General features: G+C 39.7%; 1 protein-coding gene across 1 annotated transcript in view; it reads left to right on the top strand.

The window, feature by feature from the left end:
* LOC139757781 (sterol O-acyltransferase 1) overlaps nt 1-27,547 on the top strand; it is a 117,386-nt gene that overhangs the window by 49,607 nt on the left and 40,232 nt on the right. The window contains exons 2-6 of the mRNA XM_071678575.1: nt 4,616-4,692; nt 11,697-11,854; nt 14,037-14,204; nt 18,696-18,841; nt 25,929-26,056. Of these exons, the coding sequence (XP_071534676.1) occupies nt 4,616-4,692; nt 11,697-11,854; nt 14,037-14,204; nt 18,696-18,841; nt 25,929-26,056 (677 nt within the window). The remainder of the gene's footprint in view (nt 1-4,615; nt 4,693-11,696; nt 11,855-14,036; nt 14,205-18,695; nt 18,842-25,928; nt 26,057-27,547) is intronic.

Below are 27,547 nucleotides of genomic sequence, written 5' to 3'. Positions count from 1 at the left end.
TATGGAACAATACATCCTTAAAATGATATGTGTAGTAGTTACTCATGTAAGGCAGTGTTTTCTACAAATCTTGAAATGAATGTCATGTAAGTCCTCTGAAACGAGAAACACTTTAGTAGGTAGAAAATGCTTTGGAAACGTATTTCATCTCAGCTGCTTCAGTGGAAGAAATGTTATGATTTGAACTGTCGAGACGAATTGTTGGAAAGAAATGAGGGCTAATACAGAAAGTATAAACTGTTGAAAAAACGTTAGAGGGAAATATTTTACTAATTCAAGACAGTCTTTGTAATCGTTACACATGTAAACTGTCGATATATTAGTTAGTGTGAGACGAGGTTCTCGTACAGCAGTGAGAATTATACTAGCTAAGCTAGGGCAGTGTGCCATTAGGATCACATCACCCACCAGCCCCGTGATATACTTCCTAGTCAAGTATAGAAAAAAAGAATATATATATATATATATATATATATATATATATATATATATATATATATATATATATATATATATATATATATATATTCCTATGAGTCCACGGGGAAAATGAGACACGATAAGTTCCCCCCATGGACTCGGAATATCTTGATCACGCGCAAATTTTGACTTTCCAAAAGAAAAAACAAAGAAGAGGGCCAGGTGAGAATATTCCCTCAAAGGCTCTGTCCTCTGTTCTTGACGTTACCTCAGTAACGCGGGAAATGGCGAATAGTATGGAACCACATTACATGCGGGAAAACCTTATTAGGAGACATTTGAAATCTCGATTAACATTTCAGGTGCTCGGCGCGAACGGTTGGTGAATTGTTAAACGAAACAAGTTAAGGTGTTATTGGACTGTTTAATTGTGTAGGCACTGAGTGTCTGCATTTTAGGCCAGCTAGTGGTTATTTTGGAAGGGAAGTCTAGGTAGATGAGGCTTAGTTTAGAGTGTAGTGGATGACCTGTCTGTAGAGGGTTTTATGGGAATTTTCTCCATATTTGGTCCCAAGTTGTGCTCTATGGACATTTAGTTTGCCCTAGTTTTGTATTGATGCTGTGTCATAAATGTATTGTACGTAATGCTTAGAACTGTTGGTGTTATGTTTAATGTCTGTTCAAGGTGACTGGAGGTTGTGAGTTGGATTCATGTCTGTGTTGAGGTTAAAAGAGCGACTGAAAATTTCTGTGATGAAGCTGACATTCTGGTCTGGGTAAACCATTGTTCCCTTTTTATAAAATGTGGTATCAGGGTATCAAGATACGATTGTAAATTTGTCTCTATATGGAAGGATCTTGTAATTTGCTAGAAGTAATGATCGGTCATGTAAGATGAGATTCTAGATGGCTCGAGAGAAAACTGTTACTTGGGGAATTCTGTGGTAGAGTTTAAGTGTTTTATAGGTGAAGTCACTGAGTGATTCTGCCATGGCGTCCAGCTATGAAATTGGCCAACCACTCATTGTTTTGGAGGATGTCAAGTGTATTCTGTGTGAAGATATGTCCGGGAACAGTGCCAAATGCTTTCCATGTCTCTTATCGTAACTAGTAATGTGCGAGATGGGGCTGTGGTTGGTTGAAGCTATCTGTAACTTGTGTGATTGGTTCTTAAACCATGTTATGTTGGTAAGAGTAAGATGTTTTGCTTAAATCTGTTCTGGATCAGTTTTTCACAGGGGCTGGAGGATAAAAATGATATATGGCGGTAGGAGGAAGAGGGGTAGGGTGGTTTGGAAGGTTCTAAGAATGGAATTACTTTGGCAAGTTTCCAGATATAAGGGATTTTGTTGTGTGGCCAAGAAAGCTGGAGATATCTGTAAGTGCTTGGAGTGCGGATGGACCAAAGTGTTTCATGCAAACAACTTGTGTGTTTTCAGGACCAGCAGTGGGAGTTTTTGTTATTTTCAATTGCTTTGTTTGTATCAGTGGGAATGAAGGGTCTAGATGGATTTTGTATAGCTGTTTCATTGTTATAGCTGTTTCATTGTTTTTGGGTATGAATGTTCTGAGAGGGGCAACTAGTGGGGTATTCAGTTATTTCTTGGTGGGTGTAAGGATGAAAGTTTGTAGAGGCTTTAGTGTAAGAGGATATGATATGAATGGGAAGAGGGTACTGAAAGTGAAAACTTGGAAGAGAGGCTTGTGTGAGAGGATACCATAAAAGATTGGGTGCAGAATGGCAGGAGGTGAGAGTAGACAAAATGAGGGGTGTGGGAAAGGAATGGAAAGTATTTAAGAAAGCAGTACTTAGTTGAGTAAGAGAAGTGTGTGGCATGTTGAAAGGGTAGGAGGGCGTGTGAGAAGGGTACTGAGTGGTGGAATGAGGAAGTTACGTTGGTGAGGAAAGAGAAAGGGGAGATGTATAGGTGTCGTTTGCAGGGAAGGAGTAAAGGGGAAATGTACAAGGGGAAGTGGCAGGTCAACAGAAAGATGCAGGGGATGAAAAAGAGGGCAAATGAAAGTTGTGTTGAAATAGTATCAGTAAACTTCTGAGACAATAAGAAAATGTTGCAAAAAGAATGAGGGAACAGATGGGAAAGTAGAGCCAGGAAAAGAAGACACGAAGACATGGAGTGAGTTAGAACTTCAAGTGTGAGATGAAAGGGTGGCAAATGTGGATTGTTTGGGAAGTGGATATATCTAAAGTGAGAGTATCATGGCAAGTGACTTAGTGAAAAGAAAAGAGGTTGATAATGCCTTGTGTAAGATGTAATGTGGCAAAAAAAAAAAAAAAACTTGAATGGATGGGATTGCAGTTGAATTTCTTCAGGAAGGGGGGGGGGGGAATCATATCTGCTGATTGGTTAGTAAGGATGAACGCATATCTCAAATTGAGGTGCTTGAGAAGCGGGGGAATACCTATACGGGGAAATTGTATGGGTTTAGGAGGAAAAGGGAATGTTTGAATCACAGAGGTTCAGTATACCCGGTAAGTTTTATGGGAGAGCGGTGATTGAGAGGTTGGTGATATGCACAAAGCGTCATCCTGGGGAGGAACAGTGAGGAGCACTTCCATTAAATTCAATACAGGTTGAGCATCCCTAATCTGAAAATCCGAAATCATAAAAACTCCGAAACTTTTTTGAACGGCGACATGACATTACAAGTGGAAAATTCCACACCTGACCTCACTTCCCCATATTGGGCTCTGAGGCTCTGTTAGCGTCGGTTTCTTACATAGTTACCATCAGACCTACGTGCATTAGTTTTTTTTTTCCCCTATTCTCTGCTCTTTGTGACTAGGTGTAAGGAAATGATTGCTTATCAGTAGCATACATATTCAGTCGGTAATGAAGGTGATGCCAAATGACCACAGACTGTCCACATGGGCGGCTAACGTTGTGACACAGCTTTCAGATGGTTCAGTTACACAAAGATATTGTATACCTAACCTGCAAGCTATGTGTATAAGTTGTATATGAAACATAAATGGATTTCTCATTATCCGTCATGATAAATGTGGAAAACAGGATGGTACGGAAACAAACGGGTTAGAACTGCGACATACCTCAACGTTTCAACCGTCCAACGATCTTCCTCAGGAGATACTGATTTCCAGCATTTGGCGGGACTGTGTTCCCCAGCAGTGATGGTCACCCGATCGGACGCCTTGGCGTGTCACTCTGGATCGCTTATCCTGCTGCCGGCAGGTAAACCCAGACTTTGTGTTAACGTTATTTCAGTCCTCTAGGTAAGTTCTCACACTATCACTAAACGGTCGACACCAAAGCAGCTACAAGGAAGTGACAAACCGTTTACTGATAGTATGAAAGCTTATCTATAGGAAGGAAGAGAACAACGTTAACACAAGGTCTGGGTTTATCTGCTGACTTGTCAGATAGCGGAGATCGGTGTGAACGGGTGGGGGCAGCAGGACAAGCGTCGCTATCCAATCAGAGAGCGACACGTCAAAGCGTCCGACTAGGACACCATCACTTGCTGGGAACACAGTGCTGCTTAATGCTGCAATCAATATCCCCTGAGGAAGATGGTTGAACGGTCGAAAAGTTGAGGTATGTCTCAGCTCTAACCCGTTTGTTTCCATACCATCCTGTTTTCCACATATCTCACTATGTATATGTAAGAAATCCAAAATCCGAAAAGTTTAAAGTCCGAAACTTCTGGTCCCAGCATTTCGGATAAGGGATACTCAACCTGTACCTGCATTAAGAACATGATGTAATGAATAAATTGTCCTATGAATAGAATGATCATGTGAATATAATGTACTTCTAGTGCATGTCTTGCACTTGAACATGATAGGTGTTGGTTTCCACCTGAATGAGATTATCCTGAGAATGAAAAGTCACTTTGGTGAGACTGTATTATACGCACAGTCATCAAAAAAAAAACTTACTCCAAAGAGGTCCATCACTTCCCTATATTTGGAGTAATGCAGCCTTAGAGCTGTAAGAACTCCTGAAAAGTGGATCCTGGAATAACTCCAGGGCTGGTTAGTCAAAAACAAATAGGTAGATAAGCATGATAGAGGAAGGATGAAGTATTCTGTGTAATGTAAATGATTATTTACTGCCCTAAAAGAATTTCACCTGGCTCATTTTTTCTTTTTAGACCCTGTGAAAAGGTCTAAAGGCTTGCTGTTTACCTAACCTTGCTTGTTTTTATGTTGCAGTGAGTGAGGTGAAAGAATTAAACTCCAGAGGTGAAGAACAGGTCCTACACAATATATATCTCAGGGAAAGGTTCAAAGTAAGTTGCATGTCTCATCTATATCTTCCTGATGAAATTATCAGTCTCTAAGCAGAGCTGGCATATGATCATCCATTTGCTTGCTCTAGTATTATTTTTTCTTGTTTATATCTCCAGCAACTGGAATAATTTATAATGTAAGGATCACAGGGCCTCTGAGAGGAATTTTATCGGGGTACAAGGTTTCTTTCAGGACCCCTTCCCTCTCTTATTATGGCTCAGTAGTGTCTACTTCACATGTGCTTTAAGAGTATTTTAACAATGTAGATTCACACATAATGTGGATGCTAGTCTACATGACTTGACCTAAAAAATTTAAGTGTAGGTGAGGAGCTGACGGAAGATAACTCCACAGGAGGCCTATGGTCAGAAGAGGATCAGTGAGTATATGCAAAAATGTTTTGAGATTCCAGGAAATCCGTGTGCCCCCTTTTGGACCCCTGGTTCTGGGTACAATGTACCACTGGCACCCCCTCTCAGAGGCCCAGAAGGTTCATGTTCATGAACTTTGTAGAACATAGTTATAATTGAGGGACTTTACGAACAGACTTGTGTCCCCTCTTGGTTTATTAGTAGCTCGATTTATGATGAGTTCAGTATTACATTGTAGCAGGTGTGGTGGAAGGGATTGATTTTCAAAATTACCAATGTAATGTAGTTAGTAGGTGTGTTTTTACTTGTCTTACTTGTATAGTAGAATGTGATGAATTTTGTGAAGAAGGAATAAATTTCTAGTAAGCTGTGTAAAGCTAATGAAGGTTTGATAGGTTTATGAGCTCATGAACTGTTAGATAGAGATAGAGACTTAAGGATGGCTTGCTTCATGAAGCTTATCTATTTTACATTAACAGTGGAGATATGCTATTTTGAGTTAATACAGTTGGCTTATTTATTTTACTTAATCGCCGTCTTTCGTGTCAGTAGGGTAGCGCAAGGAAACAGATGAGGAATGGCCCAACCCACCCACGTACACATGTATATACATAAATGCCCTTACAAGCATATATACATACATATACGTTTCAACGTATACATAACATATATATACGCAGACATATATACTCATGTACAAGTTAGCTATCTTAACGAAAAGTGCTTATGCAGTATATTTTGAAGTAAACGGGTTGTACACTTACAAGTTGTGTATTGTATGTTAGGTTACAGGTTACACATTAAAGAAAACAGTAAGATTTTAAAACGAGGTATTTTATACCGAAAATTTATTGCAGTTTTCTTGAATGGAAAACAAACAGTATGCTGTTAATAGGAAAGACCATTTTACATTACTAATACCATAAGTAAAATTTGGTATAGAGACTGTGAAGCCAGGTTGTTGATAGGGCACTGTAGTTTTGGTGCACTGTACATGATGAATGGAATGTGGATGTGAGTGAACCAGGCCTTTCTTCGTCTATTGTTGGCATTACCTTGCTAATGTAGGAAATGACAGACAAGTATGAATGAAAGAGAGAAAAGAAAAACATATCTTTTCCCTGGGATAGGAGAGAAAAAATTCTTCCTCTGTATTTCCTGTGTGTTGCAGAGGATGACTTAAGTAGGGGGCTGATCCTCCCCTTCTTGTATTTCAGTTTTTAGATTATGGGACAGGTGAAGGAGCCAAGAGAGCAGAGCTCATCCTTCTCAAAAGCTCAGGCTGAGGTGTCTGAATATATGTAGATGTAACAAAGATGAGAAAAAAGGAGAGATAGGTAGTATGTTTGAAGAAAGGAACATGGATCTTCTGGCTCTGAAAGAAACAAAGCTCAAGGGTAAAGGGGAAGAATGGTTTGGGATTGTATTAAGGGTAAAGGAGGGATTTGGTATGAAGGCAAAAGTAAAGGAAGGGGTAGCACTATTGCCAAAGCTGGAGTTGTGGGAATGTATGAAAAAGTGTGTAAAGAAATGAGCTATAGACTGATGCAGGTAAAATGGATTGCGAGAGATGGAAGATTATTAATGCTTATGCTCCTAGCCATGAGGGGAAATATGATGAGAGTCAAGTGTTTTTGGACTTATTGAGTGAGTGTGTTAGCAGTTTTGATGCATGAGACTGGATATTGTGACTGTGATTCAGATGTTAATGTGAGTAATATGGCAGTTGCGGGTATGATTGGGGAGCATAAGGTTCAGTAAGGTGAATGGAAATGGTGAAAAGGATGAGGAGTTGTATGCTGAAAAAGGGCTGGTGACATATACACAGGTATATGTTTGTGACTAAAAAAGAAGGTAAGTGGGCATTCTTGGCTTGTATACTAATTGTTAGATGTGCAACAGAGACTCTCGGGTGTGAATGTGCTGAGAAGGCAGCCGGTAGACTGTTATCACCTGGTGGAGGCAAAGGTGAGGATTTGTAGAGGTTTTTGGGGAAGGGGAAATTATATAGGTGGAAAAATTGTGGTGAGAGTAAGTGAGCCTGGAAAAGAGACTTGTGTGAAGAAATGCTATACACACATGTACATATTCATACTTGCTTGCCTTAATCCATTCCTGTTGCTACCCCGCCTCTCAGGAAACAGCATCACTACTCCCCCACTTTAGCAAGGTAGTGTCAGGAAAGCAGACAGAAAAGGCCATGTTTATTCACACTCAGTCTCTAGCTGTCATGTGTAATGCACCAAAACCACAGCTCCCTATCCACATTCAGGCCCCACAGACCTTTCCATGGTTTACTCCAGACGCTTCACATTCCATGGTTTACTCCAGACACTTCACATTCCCTGGTTCAGTCCATTGACAGCTCTTCGACCCTGGTGCACCACATCATTCTAATTCACTCTATTCCTTGCACGCCTCTCACCCTCCTGTATGTTCAGGCCCTGTCACTCAAACTCTTTTTCACTCCATCCTTCCACCTTCAGTTTGGTCTCCCGCTGTTCCTTGTTCCATTCACCTCTGACATATAACCTCTTTGTCAGTTTTCCTTGCTCATTCTCTCCATATGTCCAAACCATTTCAACACACCCTCTTCTGCTCTCTCAACCACACTCTTTTTACTTCCACACATCTCTTACCCTTTTATTACTTATTTGATCAAACACCTCACACCACATATTGTCCTCAAACTTTTCATTTCCAACACATCCGCCTTTCTTTGTACAACCCATGCCCATGCCTTGCAACTATATAACATTGTTGGAACTATTCCTTCAAAAATACCCATTTTTGCTCTCCAAGATAACATTCTCTCATTCCACACATTTTTCATTGCTCCCAGAACCTTCGCTCCCTCTCCCACCCTGTGACTCACTTCTGCTTCCATGGTTCTATCTGCTGCTAGGTCCATTCTCCGTTATCTAAAACACTTCACTTCCTCCAATTTTTCTCCATTCAAACTTACATCCCAGTTAACTTGTCCCTCAACCCTACTGAACCTAATAACCTTGTTCTTATTCACGTTTACTTTCAACTTTCTCCTTTCTCACACTTTTACAAACTCAGTCACCATCTTCTGCAGTTTCTCACTCAAATCAACCACCAGAACTGTATCATCAGCAAACAACAACTGACTTACCTCCCAGGCCTTCTCATCCCAACAGACTGCATACTCACCCCTCTCTTCAAAACTCTTGCATTCACCTCCCCAACCACCCCACCCATAAACAAACCAAACTTCCTTTGGGACATCACACACACCTGCCACAGACTGACATTCACTGGGAACCAATCACTCTCCTCTCTTCCTTCTCGCACACATGCCTTACGTCCTTGATAAAAACTTTTCACTGCTTCTGATATTGCACCTCCCCCCACACCACATACTCTTAAAACCTTCCACAAAGCATCTCCCTCAACCCCATCATATGCCTTCTCCAGATCCATAAATGCTACATACCAATCTAATCTGTTTCTCTGATCCCCAAAGCGAACACCCGATCCACACATCCTCCACCACTTAGAAAACCACACTGCTCTTCCATAATCTAATGCTCTGTACATTCCTTCACCCTCCCAATCAATACCCTCTTATACAATTTCCCAGGAATACTCAACAAGCTTATGCCTTTGTAGTTTGAATACTCACCTTTATCCCCTTTGCCCTTGTACAATGGCATTATGCATGCATTCCACCAATCCTCAGGCACCTCACCACGGTCCATACATACACTGAAGATCCTTACCTAACCTAACCTAACCTAACCTTTTCCAGCAGCACCAGCAGTTCCAAATTGTTACAATCTGTAGTAGGGAGAAGATGGATTCCTTTAAGGTGATGAGTTTTTTGACAAAAATATGCCCCATTTTATCAGCTGATGATGATGAAGCCTTACTAAACATGGCTTTCACTCCCTTTGTTCTGTCCACTGCCATATCCACTTCCAGGTATCTAAAACACTCCACTTCCTCTAGGATTTCCACTTTCAAACTTATCCTGTTGACTGTCCTAAGGGTTCTGACCTATTTCCTATTCTGTTTCTTCTCTCCATTAATGATCTTTACTCATCAACTTCTTACCTTATTACCTCTGAAAACAGATAATTTCAATTTTCACATATCAGTTCAATTTCCCTTTTCTTTATTCCAGTACTCATTCTCTTTCTTGCATTGAATATATCTCCTCTCTTAATTTAGACCTAAGCAGTACCTTAGAAGGGGGAAACACTAGGTAGTAGTTGGTTGACTGGCAACAACCAGGGAGGTATATTACCATTACTACCCACCTGGGTATTGGGAAGGTTAGTGAAGCCAACACTTCAGTGGTTATTAAGTTGCACCCCTCTGACCCAGGTAGCTGTCTTTTCTTTCTATTTCACCCACATGTGGCCTACTATCATTCTGTCCTCAAATATACAATCTCTCTGTGTCATACATGACACTTGACAACATTTAACTTATACAGCTCATTCTTCATTACTAGATTTTCCTGTGATGAGCACTGTGCACTAGCCCTGCCTTTTGGCAAAATGTTAGAAGCAATAGATAGTTGCAGTGAGCAAGAGTATTAGATAATAACATTAAGTAGAAATAGTTGGTAGGAGCATTGGGTAGAAGTAATCAGTGGGAACATTAGGTAGGAGCCTCTGCAAACATGTCACTCATTTCCCCCAGTTAACTTTCAGGATGCTATGGTTCAACTTTAATATTGGAAACATCATAGGTATTATCATGTCCTCCACTTTCTTTTGGAAATCCAGGATAATCAAATTACAAAGTCTTCATCCCAAAGGCTTTGGATGCTGTATAGGTTTTTTTTTTTTTTTTTTTTTTTTTTTTTTTTTGCCGCTGTCTCCCGCGTTTGCGAGGTAGCGCAAGGAAACAGACGAAAGAAATGGCCCAACCCACCCCCATACACATGTATATACATACGTCCACACACGCAAATATACATACCTACACAGCTTTCCATGGTTTACCCCAGACGCTTCACATGCCTTGATTCAATCCACTGACAGCACGTCAACCCCGGTATACCACATCGCTCCAATTCACTCTATTCCTTGCCCTCCTTTCACCCTCCTGTATGTTCAGGCCCCGATCACACAAAATCTTTTTCACTCCATCTTTCCACCTCCAATTTGGTCTCCCTCTTCTCCTCGTTCCCTCCACCTCCGACACATATATCCTCTTGGTCAATCTTTCCTCACTCATTCTCTCCATGTGCCCAAACCATTTCAAAACACCCTCTTCTGCTCTCTCAACCACGCTCTTTTTATTTCCACACATCTCTCTTACCCTTACGTTACTTACTCGATCAAACCACCTCACACCACACATTGTCCTCAAACATCTCATTTCCAGCACATCCATCCTCCTGCGCACAACTCTATCCATAGCCCACGCCTCGCAACCATACAACATTGTTGGAACCACTATTCCTTCAAACATACCCATTTTTGCTTTCCGAGATAATGTTCTCGACTTCCACACATTCTTCAAGGCTCCCAGAATTTTCGCCCCCTCCCCCACCCTATGATCCACTTCCGCTTCCATGGTTCCATCCGCTGCCAGATCCACTCCCAGATATCTAAAACACTTCACTTCCTCCAGTTTTTCTCCATTCAAACTCACCTCCCAGTTGCCTTGACCCTCAACCCTACTGTACCTAATAACCTTGCTCTTATTCACATTTACTCTTAACTTTCTTCTTTCACACACTTTACCAAACTCAGTCACCAGCTTCTGCAGTTTCTCACATGAATCAGCCACCAGCGCTGTATCATCAGCGAACAACAACTGACTCACTTCCCAAGCTCTCTCATCCCCAACAGACTTCATACTTGCCCCTCTTTCCAAAACTCTTGGATTCACCTCCCTAACAACCCCATCCATAAACAAATTAAACAACCATGGAGACATCACACACCCCTGCCGCAAACCTACATTCACTGAGAACCAATCACTTTCCTCTCTTCCTACACGTACACATGCCTTACATCCTCGATAAGGTACCGTACTTATTTCTCCTGGAAGCAGTTATTTTATATCTATTTTTTTCTAGTATGGAGTACTGCTTGCATATCTTGGATGGCTCTTCATCCTCTTGCCTATTAATGATAGCGGAATCAAATGCCTTCCATTCCATTAGATGTGTAGGGATCACATCTACAGCCATCTCCTTTTTTATTTGCAGCTGTGCTGCTGTGCTATGCCTGTTCTTCAGACTGCTGCTCTCAGTAGCTGTCTACTAATATATCTGGCTGGTACCTGTCAAAGTTTTTGTATGGAGGTTGTCCACATAAGGATTGGCCATTATGATACCTTCTTTCCTTGAATAGCAAAGTTGTGGAACTCTCTTCCTTCTCTCATTTTCCCTCTTTTTATAACATTTCTACCTCTAAGAGGTATATTTCTAAACAGTAGCAGAGCTCAGATTAATTTCATCCCTCAATATTTCGTACTTTTTACCTTTCACCCAACATTACCTTGCCTGGGACATTTTTGCCCATGCCTTATCTGTCACTGTTCAAAGAAAATAAAAAGATTACCACTTTTTCATCAGTTTGTTAGATTATAATCATTACTTTTGTTTTATATGGTATAGATGATAAAGAAAAATCTGATTTCAGGACTTACAAAAATCCTTGGAGAATGAGCTCAACAATGTCATCGAGAAACGTTTGGGATTCTTTGAAGAGGAGAATCTGCCTGTTGCCAGCTGTTTATCAAGAAGCACTTCATCCTCCTTCACATCTGCACTCACTCGTTCACACAGTATAAAAAGAGAGTATGTAGTTTTTCATATTCTTGGTATCTAGCAAAGTCTTTGAATGCATCTGTATGAGAGATGCTGTCTCCCCACATTCACCAGACATAACCTTCTCTCTTTCTCTCAAATAGGTCAAATTCTAAATGAGAGCAATGTGAAAGCATGAAATTAAATGATTTTTTAGGATTATTACTAATGGAGATTATAAAGAATCAGGCAAAACTTAAATACACCCCCTCCCCAACACACATCTGAGTTCCATTCTGTCTGACCGGTTGGATCTCAAATTGGACGTCAGTCGGATGCATGTCAGCATGGCATGTAGAATTCATATACCCTGTACTGCGTTCTTTTATCCTACTCAATTTCTGTCATGATTATCTCATTTTTTATTAACCAGCTTTATTATATGATTCTGTAGTCTTTTTTTACCTCTATTAAAGATTCTATAGTTCATATATTATAAGTTGTGTAGGTCATAACTAGGGAAGTGCCTGTGTGTAGAACACAATGGGCAAGAATATGGAGTAAATGAGGAAGAGATTGATGCCTGCTGGATAGAGAAGATAATGAATAAACCATGGAAAATATAGAATTTCCCTGTCAACCATGGGGTTTACGTTCCTTGATCCCACGGTTGACAAAACCATGGTTGGCAAGGTATTATCCTTGTGGAAAATAGGGGTTTGGGTGACTAACCCTTGAGAGACATACTGTAAGTCCAATTATGAGCATCTCATAATCAAAGATCGGTATTTTATACCTCAGAAACATATTTATACTACAAAAGTATAAGAAATGATGTACAAAACGGCACGGAAAAGGAATAAAGATGAGTACTGTGTATAACATGGTAGTACATCACCCCTGAAACTCTGCTCTTGGCCTCTGTATATGTGCAAAACAGCCAGCCAGCTCAGTCTCACAGAAGGCTGCCTTTTTTTCTTTGTTTCACACTGCTTACTGACTAACACCAAAATACCTTCTAACTGACACTGCACCATCACCATATGCAAGGCAATTAGAGAAGTCCACATTTTGCTCCAAAGATATATATATTTCTCTACATTAGCTGAGATGGCACAGGCAGCTAAGGCCCTAATCAAGGCCATCCTTCTCTCCAGAATTTACTTTTCCAAAAGATGGAACAGAGAAGGGGGCCAAGTGAGGATTTTTCCTCTGGGGCTCAGTCCATATGTCTAAGATGTGATATTTCTACCTAAATCCTTTTACAAAGTATTAAGGAGATTTGTTTTATAGAAAAAAGACCATTTCACAGATGTAAAGAAAAGAATTAGAAAATTTCCACAATATTTGTGGTTCTGTTTGACACCCCAACTCTTTCCCAGACATAATGAATATATTAAAAAAGTGCACAAAGCTCTAACATACAGCAAGGAAAGTATTATGATTTCAAAAGAAATAAACTGGCAAATAAGTATATTTGGTAATGGAGTTGAAATTATAATGAACTGTTTATCTTCTCATGCATTTTCTTAACAACTATGAGCTGTCATTCTTTGAAAGTTTTGTTTTAAACTTAATTAAAAGTTTTGATTAATTTTCCTTTTTTTCTCTATTTCTTTTGCCCTTTTTTCATGAAGGGCCTGGCCTTAAGGAGGAATTCTGTTGAAGTCTGGTGCCTTCAACATAGATAAACGATATCTTATTTCATTCAGGAGAGAGAGAGAGAGAGAGTAATGTAGAATTGTCGCATTAGTTCATGCATGTATTCACTTTGGATGCTTATTTGATTCATCATTAAGACTAGTATCTCTGATCCCTCCTCCAGTTTGATTTATAAACTGCCTCCATTCTGCATCGTCATCCATCATTTCTGTGTCAATATCCACTGCTGTAACATTAGATCTTGATAACTCATTTGCAGAATATATCCTTTTCTTACTTAACAAAAAAAAAACTCTTATACAAGTATAATGATAAACTAAATGAATTAGCTGGGAGAGGTATTCATCAGATTTGTTGAGAATCTCTCATGTTATCTAGCACTTCACTGTGAATAGATGTGCTAACCATGCTTTTTTCTTTCTAGACAAGCTATATGTCTGTATATCTGTTTTGTATCATTCCTTTAATTTTCATCCAAATGGATGGATCAAATGCATGCTTATTGGATGCTGACATGTAAACATATTTAAGACAGACATCATGCATGGTAGTGCTCAAATATCTTTTTCAGGTCAAAACACCCAGGCCAGCTCCCAAGTCGAATGTTTATTGCTCGTCCATCATTATTGAAGGAGCTGCTCACTGTTAACCACATGGAAAGCATATATAATATCTTTGTAGCCATATTAGTCCTTCTCTTCTTCAATAAAATCTTGGATGAAATCATACATACTGGCAGGTTAGTACTCATATTCTTCAAGTAGGAATTATACCTAAAGTTAGTTTGATATTAGAGACAGTGAAAGCCTATTGTTCATACACCCTGGCAGTTTTGTATTCATACACACATGGCAAGTCTGTAAATACAAACCAGTATATAATATTTCAGTAGCTGCATTGTTTTGCTGTCATATGTGATTTAGATCTGGGAGGATGTATGCAGCATTTATTGATTTATGATAGGTATGGGCTATAATTGATATAAGATCACTCTGGAAAGTTTTGATTGTACAGTGTGTGGGAAGAGATCTAAATGCTTTTAAAAGCTTTAGTAATGGAAGTAATGCTTGAATAAGAGTAAAGATCCTGTAGTAAAAATGAGTGGTTTGGAATAGATATAAGTGTCTATCATTGATGTTTTATGTCACCATTATTTTTTGATACATATGAGGATGGGGCAGTATGTTAACTTTGAGTGAGATAGAAGTGATCACAGAGTAGAGCTGAACCATGCTGGAACAGGGTATATGCTGCCCCAGTTGTTGTATATAGACCATGGGGACATCACACACCCCTACGGCAGACCAACCTTCACTGGGAACCAATCTCTCTCCTATCGTCCTACTTGTACACATGCCTAACACCCTTGATAAAAATCTCTTCCTGCCTCTAGCAGTTTACCTTTGGAGAAGGCATATGATAGGGTTGATAGAGATGTTTTGTGGAAGGTTTCAAGAGTATTTGGTGTGGGAGGTAAGTTGCTAGAAGCAGTGAAAAGTTTTTACCAAGGATGTAAGGCATGTGTATGAGTAGGAAGAGAGGAAAGTGATTGGTTCTAAGTGAATGTCGGTTTGTGGCAGGGGTGCATTATGTTTCTATTTTTGTTTAATTTGTTTATGGATGGGGTTGTTAGGGAGGTGAATGCAAGAGTTTTGGAGAGAGGGGCAAGTATGGTATGCAGTCTGTTGTGGACGAGAGGGCTTTGGAAGTGAGTCGGTTGTTGTGTGCTGATGATACAGCACTGATGGCTGATTCGGGTGAGAAATTGCAGAAGTTGGTGGCTGAGTTTGATAAAGTGTGTGAAAGAAGAAATTTGAGAGTAAATGTGAATAAGAGCAAGGTTATTAAGTTCAGTAGGGTTGAGGGACAAGTTAATTAGGAAGTAAATTTGAATGGAGAAAAACTGAAGGAAGTGAAGTGTTTTAGATGTCTGGGAGTGGACTAAGCAGTGGATGGAACCATGGAAGCAGAAGTGAGTCACAGGGTGGGGGAGGGGGCGAAGGTTCTCGGAGCGTTGAAGAATGTGTGGAAGGTGAGAAGGTTATCTTGGAGAGGAAAAATGGGTATGTTTGAAGGAATAGTGGTTCCAACAATGTTATATGGTTGCGAGGCATGGGCTATAAATAGGGTTGTGTTGAGGAGGGTCTATGTGTTGGAAATGAAATGTTTGAGGACACTATGTAGTGTGAGGTGGTTTGATTAAGTAAAGAGATGTTTGGTAATAAAAAGAGTGTGGTTGAGAGAGCAGAAGAGGGTGTGTTGAAATGGTTTTGACACATGGAGAGAATGAGTGAGGAAAGATTGACAGAGAGGTTATATGTGTCAGAGGTGGAGGGAATAAGGAGTAGTGGGAGACAAGTTGGAGGTGGAAGGATGGGGTGAAAAAGATTTTGAGGGATTGGGGCCTGAACATACAGGAGGATGAAAGGCATGCAAGGAATTGAGTGAAATAGAATGATGTGGTATAATGGGGTCGATGTGCTGTCAGTGGATTGAACCAGGGCAAATGAAGCATCTGAGGTAGACTGTGGAAAGGTCTGTGGGGCCTGGATGTGGAAAGGGAGCTGTGGTTTCATTACATTACAAACGACAGCTAGAGACTGATTGTGAACGAATGTGGCCCTTTTTGTCTTTTCCTGGCACTACCTCGCTGGTGGTGGGAGATGCTGTTTCATGTGTGGCGGGGTGGCGGCAATAATGGATGAAGGCAGCTGGTATGAATATTTACATGTGTATATATGTATATGTCTGTGTATGTATATGTATGTATACATTGAAATGTATATGTATGTATGTATATGTGCGTGTGCGGGCGTTATGTATATATATGTGTATGTGGGTTGATTGGGCTGTTCCTTGTCTGTTTCCTTGCACTACTGCTCTGACACAGGAAATGGCGATCAAGTATGATAAATATAAATAAGGTAAAATTTGAATACTGCCATTTCATTTTATAAAGCATTATTGTTGCTAGATGCAGCCCTGTCACTTTACACACAATAACATGCACCAGACTGACAAAACACCACACTTCCCCAACCTGTGGGCTAGTAATATTTTATCATCCATCCAAGATGGCTTTGTAATGTTTACATCGGTAGCCAATCATGTCTCTCGATTCCTTATGAGGAGATAGAGACTTCTCCAATAAGAGAAAGAAATTGCAATGACATAAGACCTCTGCAACTCAAATTTGAGCCAGTGCTGGGGACATTAAATGGCAAATTCTAAGTCCCTTCCACAAGCACTGCAGGTGCCATGGACATTGAGAGGGAGACAGCTTCCCTTAAACTGCAGCAATGGAAAAACCTGATAACACTGTATGTGCAGAAAAAAAGAAATTGAAGTAAACCCTGGGATTTGTATCAAATTAACAGTATGGATGCAGAAGTATAAGAAATGAGAAATAAGTTTTTTCTACCATTGTTTTGTTGTGGTGGTAGGTAGCCACCGATCAAGGAGGTATGTTACTAGTACTACCCACCTGACAGCTGCATAGTGAGTTAATACAACAGTAGTTGTCAAATTGCTCTCCTCTGATTCAGGTAGCTGTTTCTTCTTTCTGCCTCACTCATATGTGGAATGCTGGCTTTCTGTCCACAAACATACAATCTCTCCCTGTCATTCATAAATGCTTGAACACAATTCACACACCTCATTCTTTATAACTAGATTTTTCCTGTAGTGAGCTCTATGCAAAATGGTAGAAGCAATAGATAGTAGTAGGTAGGATCATTAGACAGGAGTATTAGTTAAAAGCTTTAGGTAGAAGTAATAGGTAGGAACATTAAAGTGGGAGCATTAGGTAGAAGTGATAGGTTGGAACATTAGGTAGACACATTAGGTAGAAGTAGCCAGTAGGAACATTTGGTAGGAGACACTGAAAATGTTGCACTGTTTTTGCCCTCTGCCAGTGGCTTGTTAAGGGTGAGACAGTAAAGGCTAAAAAGCAGCACTAGAGTTTATCAATTATGGAGACTGTTTTGCCGTGGGTAAAACAATAGTGTGGAAATCTTGTATTAGGTAATGTCTGTCGCAGTTGATTGTACTCCAACAAATTATTGATGTTGTGATTTAAGGGTTAAACATTCGTGAGTAATAGCTGATGAAAAATCATTTGGTTTTGGGAAATACTGTATCAAGAGCCTTATTTCTGACTATGAAATTTTATCATCCACAAGTACCATGGTCCTAAATTGTCATAAAGTGGAGATAAACATCATCTGTATATGACAACATATTGCATTCACAGAATCAACATTTGGGACATTTCATTGGTGACATGCACTAGTGATAAGGTGTTTTATGTTTCTAAATATGAACAGCATGTTATTCATTCAATTAGAGACCTCAAACTAGTAAGCCTCTTCAATAGGGATAGATGCCTTCTCAGTTTTATTGAGACAAAGTGAATTCACAGAATAAACATCTGATATCTTTACTTGGTGATATATGATCTTATTAGGATGTTCCAGGCCTCTGAAAAAGAACAGCATGTAATTCATTCTCTTAAGATATTCCAGACTAGCAAAATCCATCCAAAGTGATTGAGTGACTTCTTGTACATATAGCAATAAAGCGAACAGGATCATAGTTGTTTATACGAAACAATCCTTTGTAATAATTAGAAAGTTACCAGTCCAAGAGCTTATAATGATAAAGATATATGTGTCAGAAATGGAGGGACAAGGAGAAGTGGGTGACCAAATTGAGGATGGAATGATGGACTGAAAAAGATTTTGAGTACTCAGGGCCTGAACATGCAGGAAAGTGAAAAGCCTGCATGGGGCAGAGTGAATTATAGCAATGTGGTATACAGTGGACAACATGCTGTTGGTGGATGGAACCAGAGTAATGAAGCAGCTGGGGTAAACCACAGATAGGAGTGTGGGGCCTGGTTGTTGATAGGAGGCTGTGGGATTGTTGCATTACAAATGACAGCTAGAGAATATATGTGAGCAAATGAAACCTTTTTTGTCAGTTTCTGGCATAACTTGGTAATGAGGGAAGTGGGAAACAATTATGAAGTGAGGAGTTGTATAATATCTACATTCTTTATTTCTACATCTTGACTTGTTATAGCTTGTATTTTGATGGGTAGCAAATTTTATGATGGAAAGAAGTTCAGTATGATATACTTGATGGAAGTTATACCTAATTTTGATTTTTTTTAAGATAGATGTGTGGGGTGTCTAATTACAAAGCTTTGCGTGATTTTTTTATTTTTTAGTCCAAATCTTGATCTGTCGCTCATCATCTGGGCTTTTGGTGGACTGGACCGGGTGATTGTTATTTGGGTGTGTATGTTCACAAGCACATCAGTCATTGTGTACATCAGCTTCCATCACTGGGCCCATCACCGACATAGTATGCCAGGTATGTAATGTTTAGATGAAAATTTAAGGCACTCCTTATATGTAGTGTGGTACATAGATAGGTGCTATGATGCAAACTTATCAGCTGAAGAACATACTAGAGCTGAAAAAAAGGGTGAAAGAGTATTGATAAAGTGCTATGAGAACAAGAAATGTTTTGGAAGGAAGTGAGGAAAACATGAGAACAAATGGGAAGACAGTGAGGAGATTGGATGGGGAAGTGGTAGCAAGCAAAGAATAGATTAAAATGAAATAGAGTGAGTATTTTGAAGGACTATTGAATGTGTCAGATGATAGAATGGTGGATATGTAGTGAGGTTGTGTGCACAGTGAGAGAGGAGGTAGTGAAACCCTCCTTATGATAAAGTGTTGCAAAGTTGTAGAAGTACATGGCAATGCAATTTAGTTTGTAAAAAAAAAAGGGATGATAGTGCTGTTGCTTTGTTAGTCAGTCAATTTGATATTTATATGGCCCAAGATGTGTTTGAGGATTGATAGAATACATGCATATTGCCCCTCTCTGCAAGCAAAAGGGACAAAATAGAATGCTTGAATATACCTGGAAAATATATGGGAGAGTGTGACTAAGAGGGTGGCGGTATGCATAGAACATCTTACTGGGAAGAGGCACAATGGCTTCTGGAAATGTAGAGATTGTATGGACCATATGATTTCTCTGAGAAATTTGTATGAAGTGTGTTTGGGGCGATTTTTTTTTTTAATAACATAACCCCAGGTCTCTCTTTTAAGAGCTCCTGCAATTTCAAGGATGCATTACATCCAGCAGCAGGGAGATGATGGATGTATGAAAAGTGTTAGGAGTGAATTCTTTTTAATACTATAACCTCAGGGCCCCGTTTTAAGGGCTCCTGTAATTTCAAGACTGCATTACACCCAGCAGCGGGGAAATGATGGACTCCTTTAGAGTGAAATGTTCATTGAAATTGATTGTACTCCTTTTCATCCATGGGTTATTATTCAACCCCAGCAAAGGTGACCTTTCACTCTAACTGTAACAATATACAGTTGGAGGAAGTGAAATGTTTATAGAATTTATGTACCTGGAGAAAAGAATTGGTAGGTCTTAGAGAGGTTTTGTGTAAAATGTATTAGTTATGTGGCATACATTAAAAGTTATGAATGCAGTGAGGAATGTTACTGGGAGGGTAAGGCACCCTATATCAAAAAAGCATGAGTGAAAATAAGAATGGAGGTGGGTGAATGGTCCTGAGTAAAGGGGAGTCTGTCAAGGACTTTTGATGTCACTGAGGTTGTTTGATATGTTTATAGAAGTGGTGATGAGGGAGAAAAATGCAAAGGTTTTAAAGCAAAAGTTGGGTCTACAGTACGCTTGTGGGGTTAGATGGAAATTGAATCAGTGACTGTTTGTAGATGACATAACTCTGCTATCAAAATTCAGAGAAACTCCAAAAACTGGTGACAGAGTTTGGGGCAGGGTGTGGAAAGATAGAGTTTAAAGTAAATGAAAAAAAGATTGAGGTAATGAAATGTGGAGGATCTAAAAGAAAAACAAATGCAGTAGGTACCCTAGAAAGTGGCCATGGCACTGAGTGGATACTTAAGTAAGTCACATGGTGAAAGATGGGGGTTAAGGTCTTGTGTGCATTAGGGACTATGTAGAAGCAGATGTGTTGTTTGTTAGGGCAAAAATAGGTAGTCTGAGGGTATGGTGGTCCAATCAGTGATGTATGATATGAGACGAGTCTTGAGCTGTATAGTTGTTCAGTTGTGCAAAGAATGACTGTGTGAGAAAGGTCAACTTCAGACAGGTTACATTTTCAACCACATGGAATGTTCTGTTTGGTATAAACTTTTTGATCCAGTTTTGTAATTATGTTTGATATTTTGTTTTGCTACTTTCAGCAAAGTCTAGGGAAACAGTGCCCTCTCTCTTTCATGATACAATTTCATATATTTCATTATAGTGCAGTAAGAGTAGTGTCAGTATACTTTTACCTTGTGCAGATCCATGTTGGCCTTTGTTTATCTAATTATCTTCAATTATATGTTCCACCATGTGCATTTATTACAACCTTTCATAAGCTTTGATTATGTAGAAAGTTAGGCTAACTTTTTGTATTGTTTTGCCCTCAGTTTAGATCCTCCTTTGAGTACTGGTATATGCCATTTTGTGTATATGTGTTTTACTTTGTTGAGTAACGTTAACTCTCAATAGCATCAAAAGTTTTGATTTTGTGATCTTTGTTTCATAAAAGAATATACTTGAAATTCCATTTTCTCCTAGTGCCAATGTCTCTTTTAAGTTAGTCATTTCTGCCATGGCATGCTCATCTTGTTAGTTGGATATCATCTATCTATCTTTATCTTTTCTTTCTTTCACACCTGTCTGCTGTTTCCTGGGTTAGTGAGGTAGCACAAGGAACAGATGAAAACAGGCTGCATTTGCTCACTTCCGTTCTATAGTTGTTATGTGCAATCCCTGGGGTAGGGAAGAAAGAATTCAGCTTCTTTACTCACTGTGTGTCATTGAAGGTGACTAAGGGGAGTGAAAGTGAGGGGCTGGAACCCCAATCACTTTGTATGTCCTGTTCACCTCACTGACAGCACATCGTCCCCTGTAAACTAAAAGGCTCCACTTCCCTCCATTCCTTGGAAACCTCACACCCTCCTGTATATTCAATCTTTGAGCCCCTCAAATCATCCATCCCTCCACTTTCTCCTTGGCACACCACTTTTCCATGTTCTTTTAACTTTTAACATGTATCCATCTTAGTCATCCTTTCCTCACTCATCTTTTCCATATGTCCAAGCCATTTTAGCTTACCCTTTTCTACTTGTGCATACTCCTATTACTACCTCACCTCTCTTTCTTAGCTTATGATTTTTTATTTGATCAACCATCCTCATATGACATATTGTCTACAGACATTTCATTTTCAATGTGTCCACCCTTTTCTTAACATTTTTGTCAAAAGCCCAAGCTTCACATCCATACTGCACTTGTACCTTCGAACACACCCATCTTTGCCTTTCCACACATTCTTCAATGCACCCAGGACCTCATCCCTTTAACCCACCCTATAGATCACTCCAGATCTCATGGTTCCATTCACTGCCATATCCACTTCCACGAAGTTCTCTCCCTTGAAACTCACACTCCAAATAAACTCTCTCTTCACTAATGAAACGAGTAACCTTGCTTTTATTCACTCTTGACTTTTTCTTTTCACACTCTCCCAATCTTAAGACACTGACTTTTGCTTCACCCCTGGACCCCTTTCTCAAAAAGAATCCTGATGTTACCCAGAACCTCTTTCCAGAGGTGCCAGCAGTACAAGGCTGTGTTACTTCCAGTAGCAAGAGAAAGTTGACTCCTTTGGAGTAAGAAGTTATTTGACAAGAATGTGCCTCCAACAATATAGCCTCACCAAAGATGACTTTTCAGTTTCAGTATAATCTCTTGTAGTTGGAGTCTAGAAATACCAACAAAGTTTATGCAAGGGGGCTGCTGCACAATCATCAAGGATAAACATGAAATAGAGCCAAGAAAGCTGTGTATACACAACCATCTAATGCTTTATTGGTTTCCTTTTCTTATTTATACACTCCTTGAAATGACCAGGAACTGAATCAGCAGGTTCAGAAATCATTTAGGATCCATCTTTGACCACATTGTACAAATGACCACCTCCAGCTTAGGTAGCGATGAATTATCTCTGTTTCATAATATATTTTCATTTTCAAAAGTGCCTACAAGTTTTCTTTTGGATTCAAATCCCTCAGGCCAGTCACTGAAAATTTCCTCTGCACAGTCCTGAATCCAATCAGTGACTAATTTGGCTGTGTGATAGAGACCCATCCTGCATGAACACTCTGGCTTTAAACTTTTTGAACAAATCTGGAGGATGGTCACACATCAGTAGTAGCAGCTATGTCTGTTCATAGTTTCATTCTTTGGCAGCACCATAACAACAGGAACAACTCCATACCATAAGTGAGGCAGGGATCTTCATTGTGCTTATGATGCACTTGTCAAAGTGATCACAGTCTGGTCAAGTGTACACACACCTGCCACACCCATCTGCTATAGAAAAGGTGGACTCATCACTCTACAAGACATTTCTGAACTTGGCTGTTCCCAACACTACATATTTCTTGTAAAGATTGACCCTTTTCTTCTGGTGCATACGGGTTACAAGCAGTTTCGGACACAATCTGCAACTCTAGTGCTTGAGTTCCTTGTGTAAGTGGCAGTGCATTGTCCTTACTGACACATCACTGTGCAGTCTAGGTTTTTCTTTAATTATTTTGCTCTCAAGCATGGATCTACATCCACTTGATATTTAAGAACATTCAGAGTACATGAAAAGGTTTTCTGGCCTTCTTAGGGCATTTAACATGGGTTGTTATAGTGGTGCGGTCACTGTCAGTAAATCTCTTCACCCATCATTGTACTGATCCCAAACTCACATTGGTACTATTGAAAATTTCCTTATGTGGCTTATTTCCCTTGTGAAGCACAACTATATATAAAGAAGTTAGTTTGTTACTTGTAAGGTGAGAGCTCTCAACAAAAGTTGGTGATAAAAGTATGAAAAAGGTATATTTTTTTTTTTATTATACTTTGTCGCTGTCTCCCGCGTTTGCGAGGTAGCGCAAGGAAACAGACGAAAAAAATGGCCCAACCCACCCCCATACACATGTATATACATACGTCCACACACGCAAATATACATAACTACACAGCTTTCCATGGTTTACCCCAGACGCTTCACATGCCTTGATTCAATCCACTGACAGCACGTCAACCCCGGTATACCACATCGCTCCAATTCACTCTATTCCTTGCCCTCCTTTCACCCTCCTGCATGCTCAGGCCCCGATCACACAAAATCTTTTTCACTCCATCTTTCCACCTCCAATTTGGTCTCCCTCTTCTCCTCGTTCCCTCCACCTCCGACACATATATCTCTTGGTCAATCTTTCCTCACTCATTCTCTCCATGTGCCCAAACCATTTCAAAACACCCTCTTCTGCTCTCTCAACCACGCTCTTTTTATTTCCACACATCTCTCTTACCCTTACGTTACTTACTCGATCAAACCACCTCACACCACACATTGTCCTCAAACATCTCATTTCCAGCACATCCATCCTCCTGCGCACAACTCTATCCATAGCCCACGCCTCGCAACCATACAACATTGTTGGAACCACTATTCCTTCAGACATACCCATTTTTGCTTTCCGAGATAATGTTCTCGACTTCCACACATTCTTCAAGGCTCCCAGAATTTTCGCCCCCTCCCCCACCCTATGATCCACTTCCGCTTCCATGGTTCCATCCGCTGCCAGATCCACTCCCAACAATCTTTACATTTTGAAAAAATTTTTGCGCCATCAGTGACATGTATGGAGCCGTAAATATCCTGATATTTTTCAAAGTTTTTTCATGTGAGAAACTGCAGAAGCTGGTGACTGAGTTTGGTAAAGTGTGTGAAAGAAGAAAGTTAAGAGTAAATGTGAATAAGAGCAAGGTTATTAGGTACAGTAGGGTTGAGGGTCAAGTCAATTGGGAGGTGAGTTTGAATGGAGAAAAACTGGAGGAAGTGAAGTGTTTTAGATATCTGGGAGTGGATCTGGCAGCGGATGGAACCATGGAAGCGGAAGTGGATCATAGGGTGGGGGAGGGGGCGAAAATTCTGGGAGCCTTGAAGAATGTGTGGAAGTCGAGAACATTATCGCGGAAAGCAAAAATGGGTATGTTTGAAGGAATAGTGGTTCCAACAATGTTGTATGGTTGCGAGGCGTGGGCTATGGATAGAGTTGTGCGCAGGAGGATGGATGTGCTGGAAATGAGATGTTTGAGGACAATGTGTGGTGTGAGGTGGTTTGATCGAGTAAGTAACGTAAGGGTAAGAGAGATGTGTGGAAATAAAAAGAGCGTGGTTGAGAGAGCAGAAGAGGGTGTTTTGAAATGGTTTCGGGCACATGGAGAGAATGAGTGAGGAAAGATTGACCAAGAGAATATATGTGTCGGAGGTGGAGGGAACGAGGAGAAGAGGGAGACCAAATTGGAGGTGGAAAGATGGAGATAAAAAGATTTTGTGTGATCGGGGCCTGAGCATGCAGGAGGGTGAAAGGAGGGCAAGGAATAGAGTGAATTGGAGCGATGTGGTATACCGGGGTTGACGTGCTGTCAGTGGATTGAATCAAGGCATGTGAAGCGTCTGGGGTAAACCATGGAAAGCTGTGTAGGTATGTATATTTGCGTGTGTGGACGTATGTATATACATGTGTTTGGGGGTGGGTTGGGCCATTTCTTTCGTCTGTTTCCTTGCGCTACCTCACAAACGCGGGAGACAGCGACAAAGCAAAAAAAAAAAAAAAAAAAAGTTATTGTGTCAATATTTTTCTGATTTCTCAAGAAATGGTTGATGATTGGGGTAAGGAAATATCATGGAGAAAATTTGAAAATGAAATTGAGGGAGTAAATCCAAGAAGGAAGCTTCTTGTAACTGATGAGTCGTTGTAACAATTAATGGATGGTTATGGGACTGAATGGTGGAGTGTAGGCAGGTATGTGTTTTCCAGAAAGTAACTATAATGAAGGACTATATGAAAAATGTTGCATTAGAGGTATGAGTATTGCATATTCATTATTTCAGTCTGATATCTGTGATATAATGTGTAATCATAGTAAAATACTGTTTGTAGGCTTGATTATTACAGTTTGGTAGATCTCTGTGATACATTACATATACTTGGAAGTCTTATTGTTTCAAGGCTCAGTGAATATAATGTGATTGGTGTGATGCATAGATTACAGTGTTTAAGGTTTTGATGTGGGCTTGGTATATGACATGACTGAATTTGGTATATGATAAAATTAGGTTGTGTGAATATGGTATGATCATTGTCATTACTTAAGTCATATACTTCATTAAACAGAAGTCATATACTTGGTAGGTGTAAAGTTATTATTGTCATCTTTCAGTTAAGTATAGGATTTATATGATTATTTTCATCATTTATTCAGGTTTTCATGATCCTTCTAAGAATTTTATTCAGCGGTGACTTTTATTTACATGGTGTGCACCACACAGTGCTACATGACACAGTTGGAGTCATCATTTATATGGCATACTTGGGGCTCTTCCTTTTCCTGCCTGTACAAAGTCTGCTTTACCATGAACTTCCTCCGGCATCATCTTTCATAGTCCTCTGCGAACAGGTAAGAGGCTTTTAGCAAAGATTGTACATACTCTTGAAAATTTCAGTCAGCATAAAGTTAACTTGTGCAGTAGTGACTGTCTTGAAAAGTCCACATCTTAACAACAAATTTGCTGTGTTTTCTTTGATATTTATTTCTTAACAGTGAATATTTATGATGTTTATCTGTCTTAATTTGCTAGTATCATTGTTCATAAAGTCAGAATAAGAAAGCTGTACTACCAAAATGCAGTAATAACCCCTCTCTCAAACCACTTGATGCTATTAAGTCTGCAGTTGGGCCAAGCATCTGAAATTAACCAGTTAGAAGTCAAGATGCTTGGAGGAAACCATGTAACCATGTGGTACCTAGCTGAGGTAGCTGCTCCTACCAGCTCCCAAATTTGATCTTTCCACCTAAGAGGCCACACTTTCATCTTGGAAAATGTGTGTATGTCTCATATTAAAGGAATTTATTCTTTTAGTCTTTCTACAAGTTTAGATTCCTGTATGATGACAGCTTCTGTATAGTTTAGGAGTCGTAGTTCTTCTTAGTTATGTGATAGTAAGTCTTTTAAGATAATCTTTAGCACTGGTTCTAGTGTTTTAGATATCAATGCAAAATCAGCTTTTTTTTCCTGGTCTCTATTGGTGGCTTATGAGGTGAATTTGAGTCATGCCTTGATGTTTTTGTAAACTTATAAGGCAAGTAAGGGGTGTTCAGGATTGTGATATCAGCCAAGGAGGCAGTTTCTTCAATAGTTGTTATATTCTTAGTTCTGAGCTAACAAAAAATCAGATGATTGTGCTTCAGAACAGATGTAAGGACAGCACTTTTCTGAGGTTGCCTCAGAACAATTATACCCTACTGAAGCACAGTTTAATGACCAAAATGTTCATGTTACTGAAACAAATCAAGCATCAGCATCTTTTAGCTGTAATGATGTGATAGTGATTAGCAGTAAATTGCAGTGAAAGCCTAGAAGCCTAATTAGTCCTTGTTATGATCTAAAAAAATTCTTAAAACAGATACATGTGGATGGTTATGCATTAAAGTTAAGACCAATTCATCCCTCTGTCACTGACTTTTCTTTGTCATTTTTTTTCTCTTTTTGATTCATTCTTCAAAGTTAGGTCTTGATAAGGACCTGACTTATATTCAGTTTATTTATAATTACCTTGGACCAATTTCTGTGAAAGAGTCCTGATATTATCCAAGACAGTGTTGTATGGATGCAAAGCATGGGTTTATACATGAAAATGTATGGAAGATGGTGACTTTGTTGGAAATGAAATGTTTAAGAACAATATGTGGTGTGAGAAGGATTGATCAAGTAAGGAATAGTAGGGTAAGAGTGAGGTATGGTAATGAAAAGGGTATGGTTTTGAGAGTTGAAGAGGGTGTGCTGAAATGGTTTAGACATATGCACTGAGTTAGTAAGGAGAGGTGAACAGAGAGGACATATGTGTCAGAAGTGGAAGGAACATGAAGGGGGAGACTGAATTGGAAATG

This window comes from Panulirus ornatus, chromosome 2 (assembly GCF_036320965.1).
Source record: "Panulirus ornatus isolate Po-2019 chromosome 2, ASM3632096v1, whole genome shotgun sequence".
Classification (NCBI taxonomy): Eukaryota; Metazoa; Arthropoda; class Malacostraca; order Decapoda; family Palinuridae; genus Panulirus; species Panulirus ornatus.
The sequence above is the reverse complement of the archived record's forward strand: the minus strand, read 5'-3'. Positions and strand labels throughout refer to the sequence as shown.